Consider the following 13,066-nt stretch of genomic DNA (forward strand, 5'->3'; position numbering starts at 1 on the left):
CCCCCCTCCCCCCCAAAGGACGAACTTCCTCTTCTCCGTACGCCATTGATCGATCCTTTGACATCAACTTCTATAAACTACCACGATGCCCGCCCCTTCAACCACCCTCCTCATCGAGGGCTCGTTCACCGAACTCGCCGATGAGTTCGCCCAGTACATCGATGCTCTTCGCAAGCCCGACGCCGCCGCGTCCAGTCTCCAGGCCGACATCGCCCCACTGTTGGAACCTCTGCGCCAGCAGGAACAGTCTGGTACCGAACCTGATCGCAAGCAGCGCGATGAGGTTCTGAAGAAGCTGGTTTCCGCCGCTACCGTCCTGAATGCGGCCCCCGAGAAGGGTAAGCAGTTCTTTGGTTGTTGCTGCGGGGCCAAGAAAGACCCAAAAGACTCATGACACATGGACGCAATTGACGCAATTGACGCAAACCAGAGATTATCTCCGCCTACAACCTCCTCGTCCACCTCGTCCACCAGGCCTCCGATCCGGACATGTTCCTCTCTCGCATTTGCTCCTACCTCGCTAAACCCATCACCGCCTCTCCCCAGTTCGGCCCCTCCCTAGCCATCTCCATCTTGTCCACCATCTTCAACACCCTCGCTCCCGCCGACTCTAGCCGTTACCACGTTCTTTTGGCCATCGTTGCTGTCATCCGCCAGGCCGGTGCCTCGGTCGCATTCGACGCCCTCAAGCCCCAGCTGACCTCTCAGCTGCCTGCTTGGCTTGCCGCCTGGGAGCTCGAGGCTGAGGAGGCCCAGCGCCTGCACTTGGCCATTGCCGATGCCGCCCAAGCTGCTGGAGACGCCGAGCTTTCCCAGTCCCATGTCGTCCAGGCCCTGCAGACTATTCCCGCAGCCCAGGCCTCCAGTTCCGAAGCCCGCGATCTGGCCGTTCGTGCCCTGACTTCGGCGCTCACCTCTCCCGCCGTCTTCGACTTCACTCCGTTGACCGCTTCCGATGCCGTTCAGGCCCTGCGCGCCAGCGACAGCACCCTCTTCGAGCTGCTCGAAATCTTCACCGCCGACACCCTTGACGCTTACGAGGCTCTTATTGCCACCAGCCCTCTGGCTGGTATCTCAGGCGGTGTGCTGGCCGAGGCGGGCGATGCTCTGCAGACTAAGATGCGCCTGCTCACCCTGGCCTCGCTGGCCGCTACCACCCCCTCCCGCTCTCTGCCCTATACCACAATCGCCAGTGCTCTGCGGGTGTTGGACGAGGATGTCGAGAAGTGGGTCATTGATACCATCCGTGCTGGTCTCGTCGAGGGTAAGCTTTCGCAGCTGCGCTCTGAGTTCCTCGTCCACCGCGCCACCTACCGCGTCTTCGGCGAAAAGCAGTGGGCGGAGGTGCAGGGTCGCCTGATGGTCTGGCGCCGTAGCCTGGAACGCGTTTTGGGTGTTGTTCGTTCCGAGCGTGAGCGCTTCGTGCGCGAGGGGCTGCAGGCGGCCCAGGCGGCTGAAGAGGCTGCTCAGGGAAAGTCCGCCGACAAGGGCAAGTCGGGTGACCGCCGTCGCCACCAGGGCAACAACAACAACAACAACAACAACAACAACAACCAGAACCAGTCTTCGACCCCGGCCGCTCCTGTCGCCAGTGCCCCCGTGGAAGCTGTGGCTGAGTAAATGATGAAAGGACGGAAATGCGGGGAAGGATCAATGACTGATGATGAGACCTACATACCTTGTTTTTTTTGTCTTTCGACCTGCTATCTACCAGATACCACACCCTTCAAACCGCGCAGACGGAGCTAGGGACGAGCTAGAAAAAAGACTTAAAAGTATCTCTGTGTCATGGCTGGGCAGCGGTGTTAAACGCTAATTTTTCGTGTCTTTGGATTGGGTGTTTGTAACTGATTTCTTGTGTTCAAGGCTGGAATGTTCTCTTTCACTGTCGGATCGAGATGGACGATTTGGGATCGCTTGCGGTGTCAGGAGGTGGTCTGCTGTACCTAGAACATGGAGGATGAATCGACTGTGTGAGATGACCTTTATTGTTATATGTCAGCCCTAGTGGCGGAGGGACCTCCCTCTCCTGGGGTTTATGCGTCCTCGGCGGAGATCAGGGGCAGAAAACTCCAAAGATGTAGAATCAGGCAGATCAGCCCCGCAACCATGTCTATAACAAGATTGAATCTCCAACACTATTGGCAATGTATATAGATGTGAATATGTATGTACTTCAAAACGCTGACACTATAAACCGACCACACACGTATCATCGCCCAACCGACTGCTCCACAAGCCCTGGAATCTCGGCGACACATCGCCCATTTTCCTGGCGGAACTCACAGGGGGTTCAAGCCCTTCTCGCGGAGCCCCACCCGAATCCTCTCATAGACGTCCTTGACATCGCCGGTAGCTTTCACGGAGACCACCTTACCCTGGGCCTCGAAGGCCTCGACGACGGGCATGCTCGTTTCGACAAAGGTACGGAAGCGCTTGCGGATGCTCTCGGCGTTGTCATCGTCGCGACCGCTGGTCTCGCCACGCTTGAGGAGGCGGGCCTCCATCACCTCCTCGGGGCAGTCCAGGAAGAGGGTCATCTCGGAGGGGCAGACCGTGTCCTCGAAGAAGACGGCCTGGTCCAGCTTGCGGGGGAAGCCGTCCACCAGGAAGCGGGGCTTGCTGCCTGCGTTGGCGGCCGGGTTCGTGCCGGCGGCCAAGGTCTCGGCCATGGCGTCGGACAGCAGCTTGACGGTGATCTCCATGGGCACAATCTTGCCCTCGCGGATGTAGGTGCGGATGAGCTCGCCGGCCTGGCTCCCTTCGCGGACTTGCTCGGCGCGGAGCAGGTCTCCGGCCGACAGGTGCGTGAAGCCGTAGTCGCGGACGAGGTTGGCAGACTGCGTGCCTTTGCCGCTGCCGGGCCCGCCGAGGACGAAGACGACGGTTGTCGTGGTGGGGGAGAAGCGCGGGGAGGACATTTTTGTAGGATGTATTGGCTTTTTTTTCTTTTCCTTGTGTTATTTGAATTTCCGTTGGGAGGCGAATGAGATCGAGTGGTTTCTCCAAAAGAGAAATAAGATCGAGAGACTTGTAAAAGAGCGGCGGGTTGGGAGGCGGGGGGCCGAAGGCGCGGAGGGGTTCGAGTCCTGTAAATCAGGTAGAAGACAAAGATGTTAGTTTGTTTTTTGGTGGGGGAGTGAGTGAAGCGGGAAAGAGGGGTACATATAGAGAAGGCGCTTGGAGGTACTGTACAGTACAATAACAATCGATTTACTTACTTAAACGGCCTCGGATGGCTTGGGTTTATGGACTCCGGTACGGGACTTTGAGAGGAGAATGAAGGAACCAGATCCGATACCAATAATGATCAGGAACGGAAGGACTTTAAATTGAGAACGGCTGTATTGAGTGGATTGAGGAGGGGAAGGATGGGGGGAAGAAGTGGAAGAGGAGGGAGGAGAGGAGGAAGAGGAGGAAGAGGAAGAAGAGGAAGAGGAAGAGGAGGGAGCGGAATAGGGGCGGCGGGGTTGCAACTGGAGCTGTTGCTGGAGAAGCACCCGAGAAGAGGCACGCAGTGAGCGAGGAACAGTCCGGATTAGGGTCGACATGAGATTGAGATTGAGATGGGGAGGATGAGGAGAATGAGGAGACCGAGAAGCGCAAGAGAGAACGAAAGAGAAAGAGGAATGGATTGAAGTACTGAGTCAATGCAGCCGGTTGTCGAGGAACTACGAAGTCAAGTTGCAAATGATTCAATCGTACTCCGTAGGCAAAAAGTTGCATTCTGCAAGGCTCAGTTTGGTTGGTTTGACCCCGTTTTTGGCTGACGGGGAGGCCGTTTGCGGACTAGCGCCACGTGGGCAAGGTACATTGCAGCTGGACTGTACATACATTTAGGTATAATGAAGAGAACTTGATATTTAAATCCAAATTTATATTTATATTTATATATCCACATATCTTGATATGTATGTATCTACTAATAGGTAAGTTATATATATATGTCTCTCTAAAACAATATGCCCCGCTGAAAATCAATGCTTTTGCTAATCATCCGCCACCACTGGAACCTCGTAGTATGCCTGCATACGACGCTGCTGAAGCATCCAGTAGATGCCCGCCAGGAGCCCGCTGACGGAACACACCACTAAAATGAATATCAAAAGGCCACCCACACCGTGAATGATCTCATTGGCCATATTGACGGCCTTGGCCTCCTCCTTGGCCTTTTCATATGCCTCATCGACCTCTTCCACGTCCTCCTCTGGTGCCTTCTGCTTGCCATATAGAATAGCTGGATCGTCCGGCGCGGGCTTCGCATCGCCCTGGAATCCGGCCAGGCGCCAGTTCGGCGGTGTGTCTGTCCGGTGGATCTCTGATGTGCCCAAAACGTTGCCATCCCCGTCGACTGCTTCCACTGATACCCAGTCCAGGTAGCCTTCGGCGATATACATGGTCTCGAAGTCGAATTTGGTGGTGTTGCCGATCAGCACCGGAAGACCCTGCCGGTCAACGCGTGCATAGAAGTTCCAGGATGCAACATCCGTTGCACCGTTCCAACTGACATGGAAGATGGTTGCCATATCCGTCTCGTCCGTTCCGTAGACCGATGCCACAACGTCCGGCGGTTGGCTAGGCCGACCCACGAAGGGGAATTTGTACGACCGGTAAGAAGAGAAGCGCGTGGACGCGAAATTAGCCTGCATCAGTACCTTGCCGTCAGGACTATGCTCGCTCTGGTATCCTCGCTCGCTCCAACCAACAAAGACGTTGCCGTTGGGCAGCCTTTGAACACTGCCACGCAGCCTGGTCAGGTCGCCGTCTGGCCGGTCGTACCGATCAAGTAGGCGGGCCGTCATGGTTGTTGTGTCGACCTGGACGAACATCGCAGCTGAGACTGTCTCCTCGTTCTCCGCCTCATCAGACGCATTGTTGAGGAAAGAGAGAGTCGTGTGCGTGGCGTTAGAATCCACAAACCGCGCGTGATGTTGCTTGGAAAAGGTAAAATCCTGGACAAAATCGGAATACCTACCGCCCAGTCGCCAAATGATGCGTCCGTCTTCGCCGGATATTAAGTAGATTGTGCTTGTGAATCGGGCCGACAGCAGATAATCACCTGCCGCATTTTTGTCTGCCGCGTTCACATGCACATAATCCCAGCCAGGTTCATTGGATGCCGGCCAGTCGGCGTTTACTTTGACAGACTCATGAATGGGAATGTATCCCAGTGAATTCCACTCGAACAAGACCTCGCCTGTCGCGATGTCCAGCTCGACGAGCCCCCCTGTGACTATCCAACCGTACTCGTTTGGCCGGCCAAGGTCCCCTAAATCCACGTATTCATTCCGGTAGGCGCAAGCTAGTGCTGTCTTTCCGCCGTCGAGGACATTGAACTCATGCATATTGAAAGTCCCAAGATCGTTAGTCACTGCAACTACATTCTCCGGCTCGTAATGCTGGTCGAGGATGTAACCATATCCTTTATCCGATGCACCGGAATTGTAGCCATGTTGAAGAATGAATGAAAGGTGGGATTCGTTGTCAATGTTCTTCACGGCCTTGAAATCAAATATGTTGCGGTTGTCAAACATGCAAGATCCGGCCCAGATGAGAACCTAATGATCCACACTTGGTAAGCTTGATGCTCCGTAGTTTCGAGGCAATTTTAAACGAGCATTACGCTTTCTCGCAGCAGGTACCAGAGAAATGACTCGGCAGAGAGACAGAATCAAGGAACGATGAAAAAAAAGGGAAGAAAAGAAGCATGAAGATGGGCACTTACACCATCTGCGTCATAAATGTAGGGTCCAACTTGGCAAGGTTTCCATTGCTTCGTGGGTGCTTCTGGGTCAATCACGCCATATGGCGCAACGAACCAATACCCCGGACTGACAGCCGGCCGATCGTAATAGGCAATATCGAATTTTAGGGCTCTGATCTCCGGCAGCTGATTGATTGTTAGTTAGTCAGTTAGAGACAGACGAGGGTCGATGTTAGCACTCTTGACCAATTCTTACCGTGACAAAGGACATCAGATCACTATCAGCTTCGGCTTTCGCGACTGAACCTCGGAGAGCAAGCAATGACAGAAACCAGAGGGATAACATGTTGAAGGAGTGACTGGGAGAGGAATGATCCCCTCCAAAGGCGACATACAACCAACTGAATGGGTAATAAGCAACGAATAATGAACTCAAGGTTGAAAGGCCAAGAAGCGAGAGAGACAGAGAAATAGAGAAGAAAAGAGAGAAACACGCGGCAGACGAAGGGGAAACGATCAAATCAACCAGCACGGTCGTCACCCGACCCCAGAGCCAAATTCCTATCAGTCGAGGGTGATCATCGGAGACGCTGCCGAGCGGGGAGGGCAAGGGGAAAGAAACAGTTCCATGTTTGGAGTATGAATAATGAGGGCCTAATCATTTACTCGTACTGGAGTACGTACTCGCCCCCGTACGGAGTACGGCAACAGGAGTAGTAGTAGTAGTTGTAGCGGCAGCAGCAGCAGCAGCAGCAGCAGGAGCAGCGGTGGTGGTGCAGTGTGTCCGCCAGCAGGAGACGGGAGTGTAAAAACCACTCTAGAAAGGGAACGGGATAGGGTTGGGGACAAGGCTTCATTGCAATAGGCTAGAAGTCCGCAAAGTCTGAAGGACACTCCATCAAGCTTGGCCAGGAAAGGTCAAAGACAACGTAATGGCTGAGATGGACGCTGACGATCAGGCGAGGCGGACTCTCTTGGCGGCGTTTCGGAAAGTGGAGCTGCAGCACCACACAATCCAGCCAGATTCGTGGACTCACTGGAACGAAATGGACTCAAGTACGAGTACCTTACTCATAGGAGTATGAGTATAATAATAAATGAACTGAAATCATCGTAGATTGTACGTGTGAGTAATACCTCATACTACTATGGAGGTGCAGTTTACACCACGTGATATACGTGGTTCGAAGTCTTGTCACCCGTTTGAAGATAGATATCTTCTTTGCTGAGATCGGACATCGGACATCGGACATCGGTTACATCTCCTTGTACCCGTGACTTGGCACCGAGTGACCCAAAACGTGGCATTCGTCGTGGCTGTCCATGGGTGACGTTTCAAAGGTCTTGGCACAACAATGGTTAAATTGCCAAAATGCGATTCCACTCTGAGTCGGTTGTGAAGTTGTGGTTCTCGCTCGATTTGGGCAAGCAAATGAATGACACTTGAGTTCGTCTACTTGACCATTGAGAAGAAGAGACACTGATCCGCCGAGATCGGAGATGGTTCGAGTGCCTCACGGGCCGGCTGTTTTCACATTAATTGAGCCAACCATAAAAGCAAATATTAGCAGTCTTTTGCAGCGCATATATATCCATGTACATACATACAATGTATGATCACAGAGAGATGAGGGCCGGAGTCTAGACAAACATAACGACATGGGCTGGACCCTTGGTTCATGGTCTCATTCCTAGTACGAATCCTTTTCTGTCCCACTTGCCCCTTGGCGCACCGTCTGACAATTAAAATTGGCACAGATTGCGCTAAGATCAAAAGGTACAGTAGAAGCCTTATCAACTCTTCCACAATGTAATATCAATCTTTTAGATCTTCAATGCTCAAAGGATATAATGGTCATTAAGAGGCCCGCTAGCTGTGGCGCACAACCCACCCTTCACATAGCATAGTCCGCAATGTCAGGCTCCTGAGATATTTTCGGCTTGTACTTGAGAACTTCGGCCACGGCTATCAACAGCAATCCCTCCGTGCTTTTCACATCCTCCATGCCTAGCTGAGGTGGGAGCCATTGCCCGCACACATCCGTGAGGTTGAGTCGGGCTAGATCTCCCAGACCATCATGCTGAAGCGCATCTACGATAAGCGCCCATGCCAAAGAACTGTAGAGAACCCCTTTATGGGTATAAAAGCCACCGCCGGGCCGATTCCGGCCGATAGTCTGTAAGTGGTTGTTGGACACATCTGCTACCGGGGAACCTTGTGGTATCCCGGAAGCCTGCTTTCCACTCATCACGATCTGATCATATGGGGAATAGACAATCGTCGTGGGCACATAGGCCGAATCGCCTCCGACGCGTCTCAACGCCCGAACAAATCTTGCATGCCACGCTTGTTGCCAGATGCCAGGAGTACAGACAACGCTCGAGAGGATAGCGCAAACAAGTGTTATCTCCAGTGTCCCATTGAAGTCGGGACTGATCGCAATCAGATCCGTGACTACGGCACGCGTGGACGGCCGATACTTGAATGTCCTTTAGGTATTGAGACCTCCTTGAGACCATGCTATGACTGTCAGCTTATTTTCCGAGAGGGTGGAGAAATATTTGATTGCGTATGCAATATATTCCGAAATGACTTGGACGTCCCCTAGAGACGCGGAAGGGACATTAAACCCAGGCCATGGTTACTTCAGGTATCGCCTTTCGTAGCTTTCCAAGGTTGGACTGGAACATTGAGCCGGCAGGAATGGCCGTGCCAGGAACGAGAAGAACGGGTTTGCGTTCACCTTTTCTCCTGGTCAGATCGTCTTGTATAAAGATAGCAGCCCGGAGAGTCTCCTCCGCGACACTATAGGACACATCCCGAGCAGCTTTCTTTGGATATAGCGGTTGATGTGCTAGCACTGGATTTCTGTTGTGAAGCAAATTTAGTCGAGAGTTCTGATACTGATTGAGCCCCATGAGTATGTCCTGTGACAAAAGTTCTGAAGTGACAATCTTGAGAGCGAGACCGACAAGAGTGAATTGCCGACCTCTGGCGAAGATCTTCTCAATCATCTTCAAGACCAGGACCACGGAGCCGTCTTCAGTAATCGGAGGAGCGATACTCCCTGCAAGCCTTGCTTGCATGGCAAGAGCAATATATAGGACTCGGCCATCCACTCCGGGTTCAAGGGCAGCATCTGTCAAGATTGAAAGCAAAGTAGGAGCCGGAGTAGACTTGAGCGAGCAGTTAGCCAAAAGTGTCGGGCACGAGCTAAGTGCCCCCATAAAATTGCCAATGAGGAAGCCTGTGCGAGGGAAAAACACGGAGTTTCATTTTGAAGGCCAAAAAGGGAAGATTACCTGAGTGCAGAGGTTTGTGCCTTCAGAGATAAACCCTGAAAGAACCTGCAGCAATTCTACAGAGCAAGATGCAAGATGTATAAACTCCATCCATGCGTGAGGTCCCCTAGTCCTCTTCCCCTCCATTTCCCGGTGCAGCTGATCTCAGAGTCCCAATACTGGAAGTCTTCTCCTGAGTGGAGGTCAATAATAAGCGAGCAAAAAAAAGGAATACTTCGCCATGGATCGAACATCAACCTTGCTCGAACTCAGAAAAAGGGTGCCAGCGGCGGTAGTTCGAAGACAGAGCAGGTGCTAGTGAGTACTGATAGCAACCGCGGCCTTTCGTTCAGTTGGCCAGCTCCTATCTTTGGGATCCAACACCTAAGAAAAGACATGGCGTTGGCCGAAAGGCGTCATACATAGTCCAGGGCCTGCTCTCACTCGGTTTCCAAGTCCCTGCCGCGGGTCCCCTGTAAGCTTGTCATCCGCTCAAAGCTGCGGACTTCTTAGCAACCCCAGCTCAAACCAGAGCCGCGATGGTCAAATGACCAAGAATGCTGCGCAAATGGCTCGTCAGGCTTTCCGTCTGGAAAGAATATGACGCTCTGTGCTGAATCCAATGCTACTATGAACTCAGCTCAGATAAGTCTGATCAAGGGCTCAAAAAGGAAAATGCCGATGCAAACGAGATTTGATCGGGATGAAAGTGGCATTGCTGAGTAGTTCCTTGGTCCCTTTTAATTGTTGAAGTGGGAGAAACCTAACTACTGCCACAATTGCAGCCCTGATATTCGTTTTCCCGTGAGATATATGATCATGTACGAAGTACCTCCCTTTAATCGGAGGTTATGGGCCACTCTGAATGATGGAAGGCTAGTCGGGAAAAGCTGGCCGAGCAATACCAAGTTCATCCGTAAATCATCTGTCCATCACTGTTCACATTAGTCAGTCCGGCATGCGGTGGAACAACGATGAGGATTAGGTGATAAGGCTGAGGAAATTTGCAACGGAATCTGTACCAGTTCTTCATAAATTCAGTCCGCCTGGTCATATGTTGAAAGGCAAAGTCCCCATTCAGGGGATGTTTCTTCGTGGTAACCTGTACACGTACATGCGGACAATAGCAGCAATTTTGATAGAAGAGAAAGCCTTAGGCATCAATATGCGCAGAACCATGGTCATCTTCTCGAATCGGACATGATGTATCCGTATCCTCTAGATATTCCAAGGCCGAAGCTGAGCAGATACCTATGCAAGCCACCCTAGTTACTGCAGTCGACGTTCCGAGATATGTTCAGGCGCTACATACAGAACTAGATGAGAGGAGACAGACCTTGACAAGGGATGTCTGTCCACCGCCAGAAGGCTTTGAACACTAATCGAAGACAGTCTTACGCTCACGTCGCCGACGATGTATGTGACTTGTGGCCACCAGTCAAGCAATAAACCTAATTATTCAATCCCCGCGATGGCCGAATAATGCTTCCCTCGTCTTATGCAGATACTGCACGAGAGGTTTCTGTAAATCCGGAGGGCGTCTTGCCTAACGCCATAAATCAAACGCCTCGCAGGGGGCCTAGATTGTGGATGAAGCAATATGCTCAGAAGCATGGATAAGTATGGTTACATCTTCAAGGGTATACGAGGGCAGCACAATCTCTATGGTTACGGTTGCTTGCCCAGCGTGAACCTGGACATTGTGTTTCGCTGCAACATCTGATGGTAGATTCGGGAAGCAACACTCGGGACAACATCCCTTCTTAGTCGTCGAAACTCATGTTCATCCATGCCTGCTTGGCTACCATGGAATTTACTGATGATGACATCGTTGTCTTGGCCTGAGTGAATAGTGGGAACGAAGCACCGATAGTGGTATGTTGAGGTTGATATCTAAGTTACAGCGAGGATACGAGGACGCTTGCCTACTATGTAGTGTTGAGCATGGCATTGGGTAAAGACGAGCAGTTGAGCACCAACTAGCAGACGTGATCTGACAGTAGCAATGATGGAAGTCACTTGCATCGGAACCAGGACTTTCCCCCCTTGCTACTCTTGAGCTGCATTCAATTCATCTCAAGCACGATGGGAGTCGTTCAAGAGTCCCAGTACACCACTAGCTGGGCTCAACCCTTGGCAGTACGTGTCTCGGTATCTTGGCAGGGTATCTGGAATGCAGGAGGAAAGTGAAACCAAAGCGATTTTCAATTTTGGCGGTGGGGATGGGGTTGTAGGTAACTGGGGAGGTGTATGTTGAAACCCGAACTCTACCTAAAGAGAGAGAGAGAGAGAGGAAGGAGATTGGGGCTGTTCAACGGCGACTTAAGAAGAGAGGAAGAGCCGGAGAAGGATCGATGAAATCGGGAAGGATTATGCAACGAGATAGTTACATAGCTGATGACTGATCCGGGGGGGGGTTTCCTGTCAGGTACCTGAGTGAGTACAGTACATACTAGGTAAGTTAGGAGGGGTGATGATTCGGAGGGGAGGAAGGAGGGAGGAAGGGAGGGAGGGAGGAAGGGTGTGGAGGGTGGATGGATGGCCCACCGAGGGATCCCTACTCCGTAGCCAGTGTAACACTAGACGACGGGATGATTAGCCCGACTACCACCGTTGCACCCAACAGTGGTCTTTATGTATGTACAGTAACTTACTGTCCTGAGTTTTGACTAGAAGTGTCACATACCACTGAGGGGCAAAAACTCGAAGTGAAGCAGCAGCAGAAGAAGAAGAAGAAGAAGAAGAAGAAGGAAACCCAAGAAGGATATATCAGCCAAGGGCCTCTGACTCTCTGTCGTAACTCAACTGCTCAACAACACCAACGACATTGTCATCATTGTCGACTCCCGAGCCAGGCTTTCGGCCTGCCGAATTCGTCGCAGAAGGGACGCAGCCACATTGCCCGACCACCATACCTGTAAAGAGCCACCGTTGAGAATCCATCGGAGAATGTGAGTATGTGGAGGACATCAGTTCGTGTGTCATCATAATCCTCATCCATCAATTATCCATCAATTTCCTTCCCAACCAAGAGACAGGTCACTGGTATCGGAGATACCAAAACAGTTTCCAAACAGGACGTATCTATGAGCGACCAGTACCTAGTAGTAATCAATCCACTTCATCCAATGCAACACTGTCACACTACTGATAATCGAGTTCGATTGCGCCTTTGTATCCACTGATCCACACACGAATAGAACTGCACAGTACAGTACATACAGCTTCTCGCCATAATAAGTACAACACAATGTAGATTCATGAAGGTTAGTCGAGACGTCTGTCTGTCGGTCTGCTTTAGATTTGATACCACGGAGAAGATTACAGCACACTATCTGGTCACCTTTGAGACAAGACAAAATAGGTTTGCAAACCTCCATAGACATTTCAACTACCAATAGCAGTTAGCTCAGGATACCTAGTACGTATAGCATGGGCCAAGCCTGAGCTACTCATTGTGAGACTAATCATATACTACCTTAACCTGTCAGTCACCAAATTATAGTCTAGTCCAACGGCAAGGTAGCAATTTGTTGTCTCCACCAGGCAGACACTCAAGTTAGGGAGAAGAAAGAAAAAGTGGTAAGTACCGGACCATACCTACAATACCAGGCAAGACCATACGAACAGCACTTGCCCTTCCATTCCTTCTGCGTTTCCACTTTTTCACTCAAGTACGCAAACAAGCAAAGCTCTCCCCCCCCCCCTCTCTCTCTCAACAGACAATTTCAAGTCACTTTTTCCCCTGATAAATAAATCACACATACTAAGATTGCAGTTAACTATGTCCCTCCCTTCCCCCTTCCCTCCCTGTTTGTCTGTCTGCCTCTAAGCTGTCATTTGCGATTTTCGTTTCTTCCTCCCCCGCCTCATCCCTCGTACCCTGCGGAATGATAACACGCGCGGCGTTGATTTCGCATACCTTAAGAGACTAGAAGTGCCGGTACAACTCGGATTACCACTGCGAAACCACACCTTGACCGCTGCCACTAAGTCGGTCCTACTCCCACTACTCCCACTACTACTACTACTAAGTTACTACTACGACTGCTACTACTGATACTACTACAACTACAACAA

General features: G+C 51.5%; 4 protein-coding genes across 4 annotated transcripts; 1 reads left to right on the forward strand and 3 right to left on the reverse strand.

Moving 5' to 3' along the window:
- On the forward strand, positions 1–1,948 carry BO82DRAFT_147053 (PCI domain protein). The gene is made up of 3 exons (XM_025630128.1): positions 1–338; positions 431–1,526; positions 1,746–1,948. The coding sequence occupies exons 1-3, from the start codon at positions 86–88 to the stop codon at positions 1,747–1,749; spliced, it is 1,353 nt and encodes a 450-aa protein (XP_025489074.1). The 5' UTR covers positions 1–85; the 3' UTR covers positions 1,750–1,948.
- ura6 (uridylate kinase ura6) lies at positions 1,949–3,224 on the reverse strand. Its single transcript, XM_025630127.1, has 2 exons — positions 3,222–3,224; positions 1,949–3,089 (listed from the first exon to the last, which is right to left on the reverse strand). Exon 2 carries the CDS (start codon positions 2,919–2,921, stop codon positions 2,283–2,285), a length of 639 nt encoding a protein of 212 aa, XP_025489075.1. The 5' UTR covers positions 2,922–3,089; positions 3,222–3,224; the 3' UTR covers positions 1,949–2,282.
- A 765-nt stretch (positions 3,225–3,989) lies between these two features.
- Positions 3,990–6,050, reverse strand: BO82DRAFT_376785 (uncharacterized protein; the record flags this gene model as incomplete). Its single annotated transcript, XM_025637544.1, has 3 exons — positions 3,990–5,558; positions 5,726–5,890; positions 5,961–6,050. The coding sequence occupies 3 exons, from the start codon at positions 6,048–6,050 to the stop codon at positions 3,990–3,992; spliced, it is 1,824 nt and encodes a 607-aa protein (XP_025489076.1).
- A 1,549-nt stretch (positions 6,051–7,599) lies between these two features.
- BO82DRAFT_434559 (putative lipase) lies at positions 7,600–9,370 on the reverse strand (the record flags this gene model as incomplete). Its single annotated transcript, XM_025640954.1, has 3 exons — positions 9,008–9,370; positions 8,351–8,881; positions 7,600–8,184 (listed from the first exon to the last, which is right to left on the reverse strand). Exons 1-3 carry the CDS (start codon positions 9,131–9,133, stop codon positions 7,600–7,602), a joined length of 1,242 nt encoding a protein of 413 aa, XP_025489077.1. The 5' UTR covers positions 9,134–9,370.
- Between the last annotated feature and the right edge of the window lie 3,696 nt (positions 9,371–13,066).

Source organism: Aspergillus uvarum (assembly GCF_003184745.1).
Source record: "Aspergillus uvarum CBS 121591 unplaced genomic scaffold BO82scaffold_51, whole genome shotgun sequence".
Taxonomy (NCBI): Eukaryota; Fungi; Ascomycota; class Eurotiomycetes; order Eurotiales; family Aspergillaceae; genus Aspergillus; species Aspergillus uvarum.

Coding starts and splice junctions, on each gene's coding strand:
- BO82DRAFT_147053 (XM_025630128.1), top strand. CDS start 86: ATGCCCGCCCCTTCAACCACCCTCCTCATCGAGGGCTCGTTCACCGAA. Junction 339..430: donor GAATGCGGCCCCCGAGAAGG/GTAAGCAGTTCT, acceptor GACGCAAACCAG/AGATTATCTCCGCCTACAAC.
- ura6 (XM_025630127.1), bottom strand. CDS start 2,921: ATGTCCTCCCCGCGCTTCTCCCCCACCACGACAACCGTCGTCTTCGTC.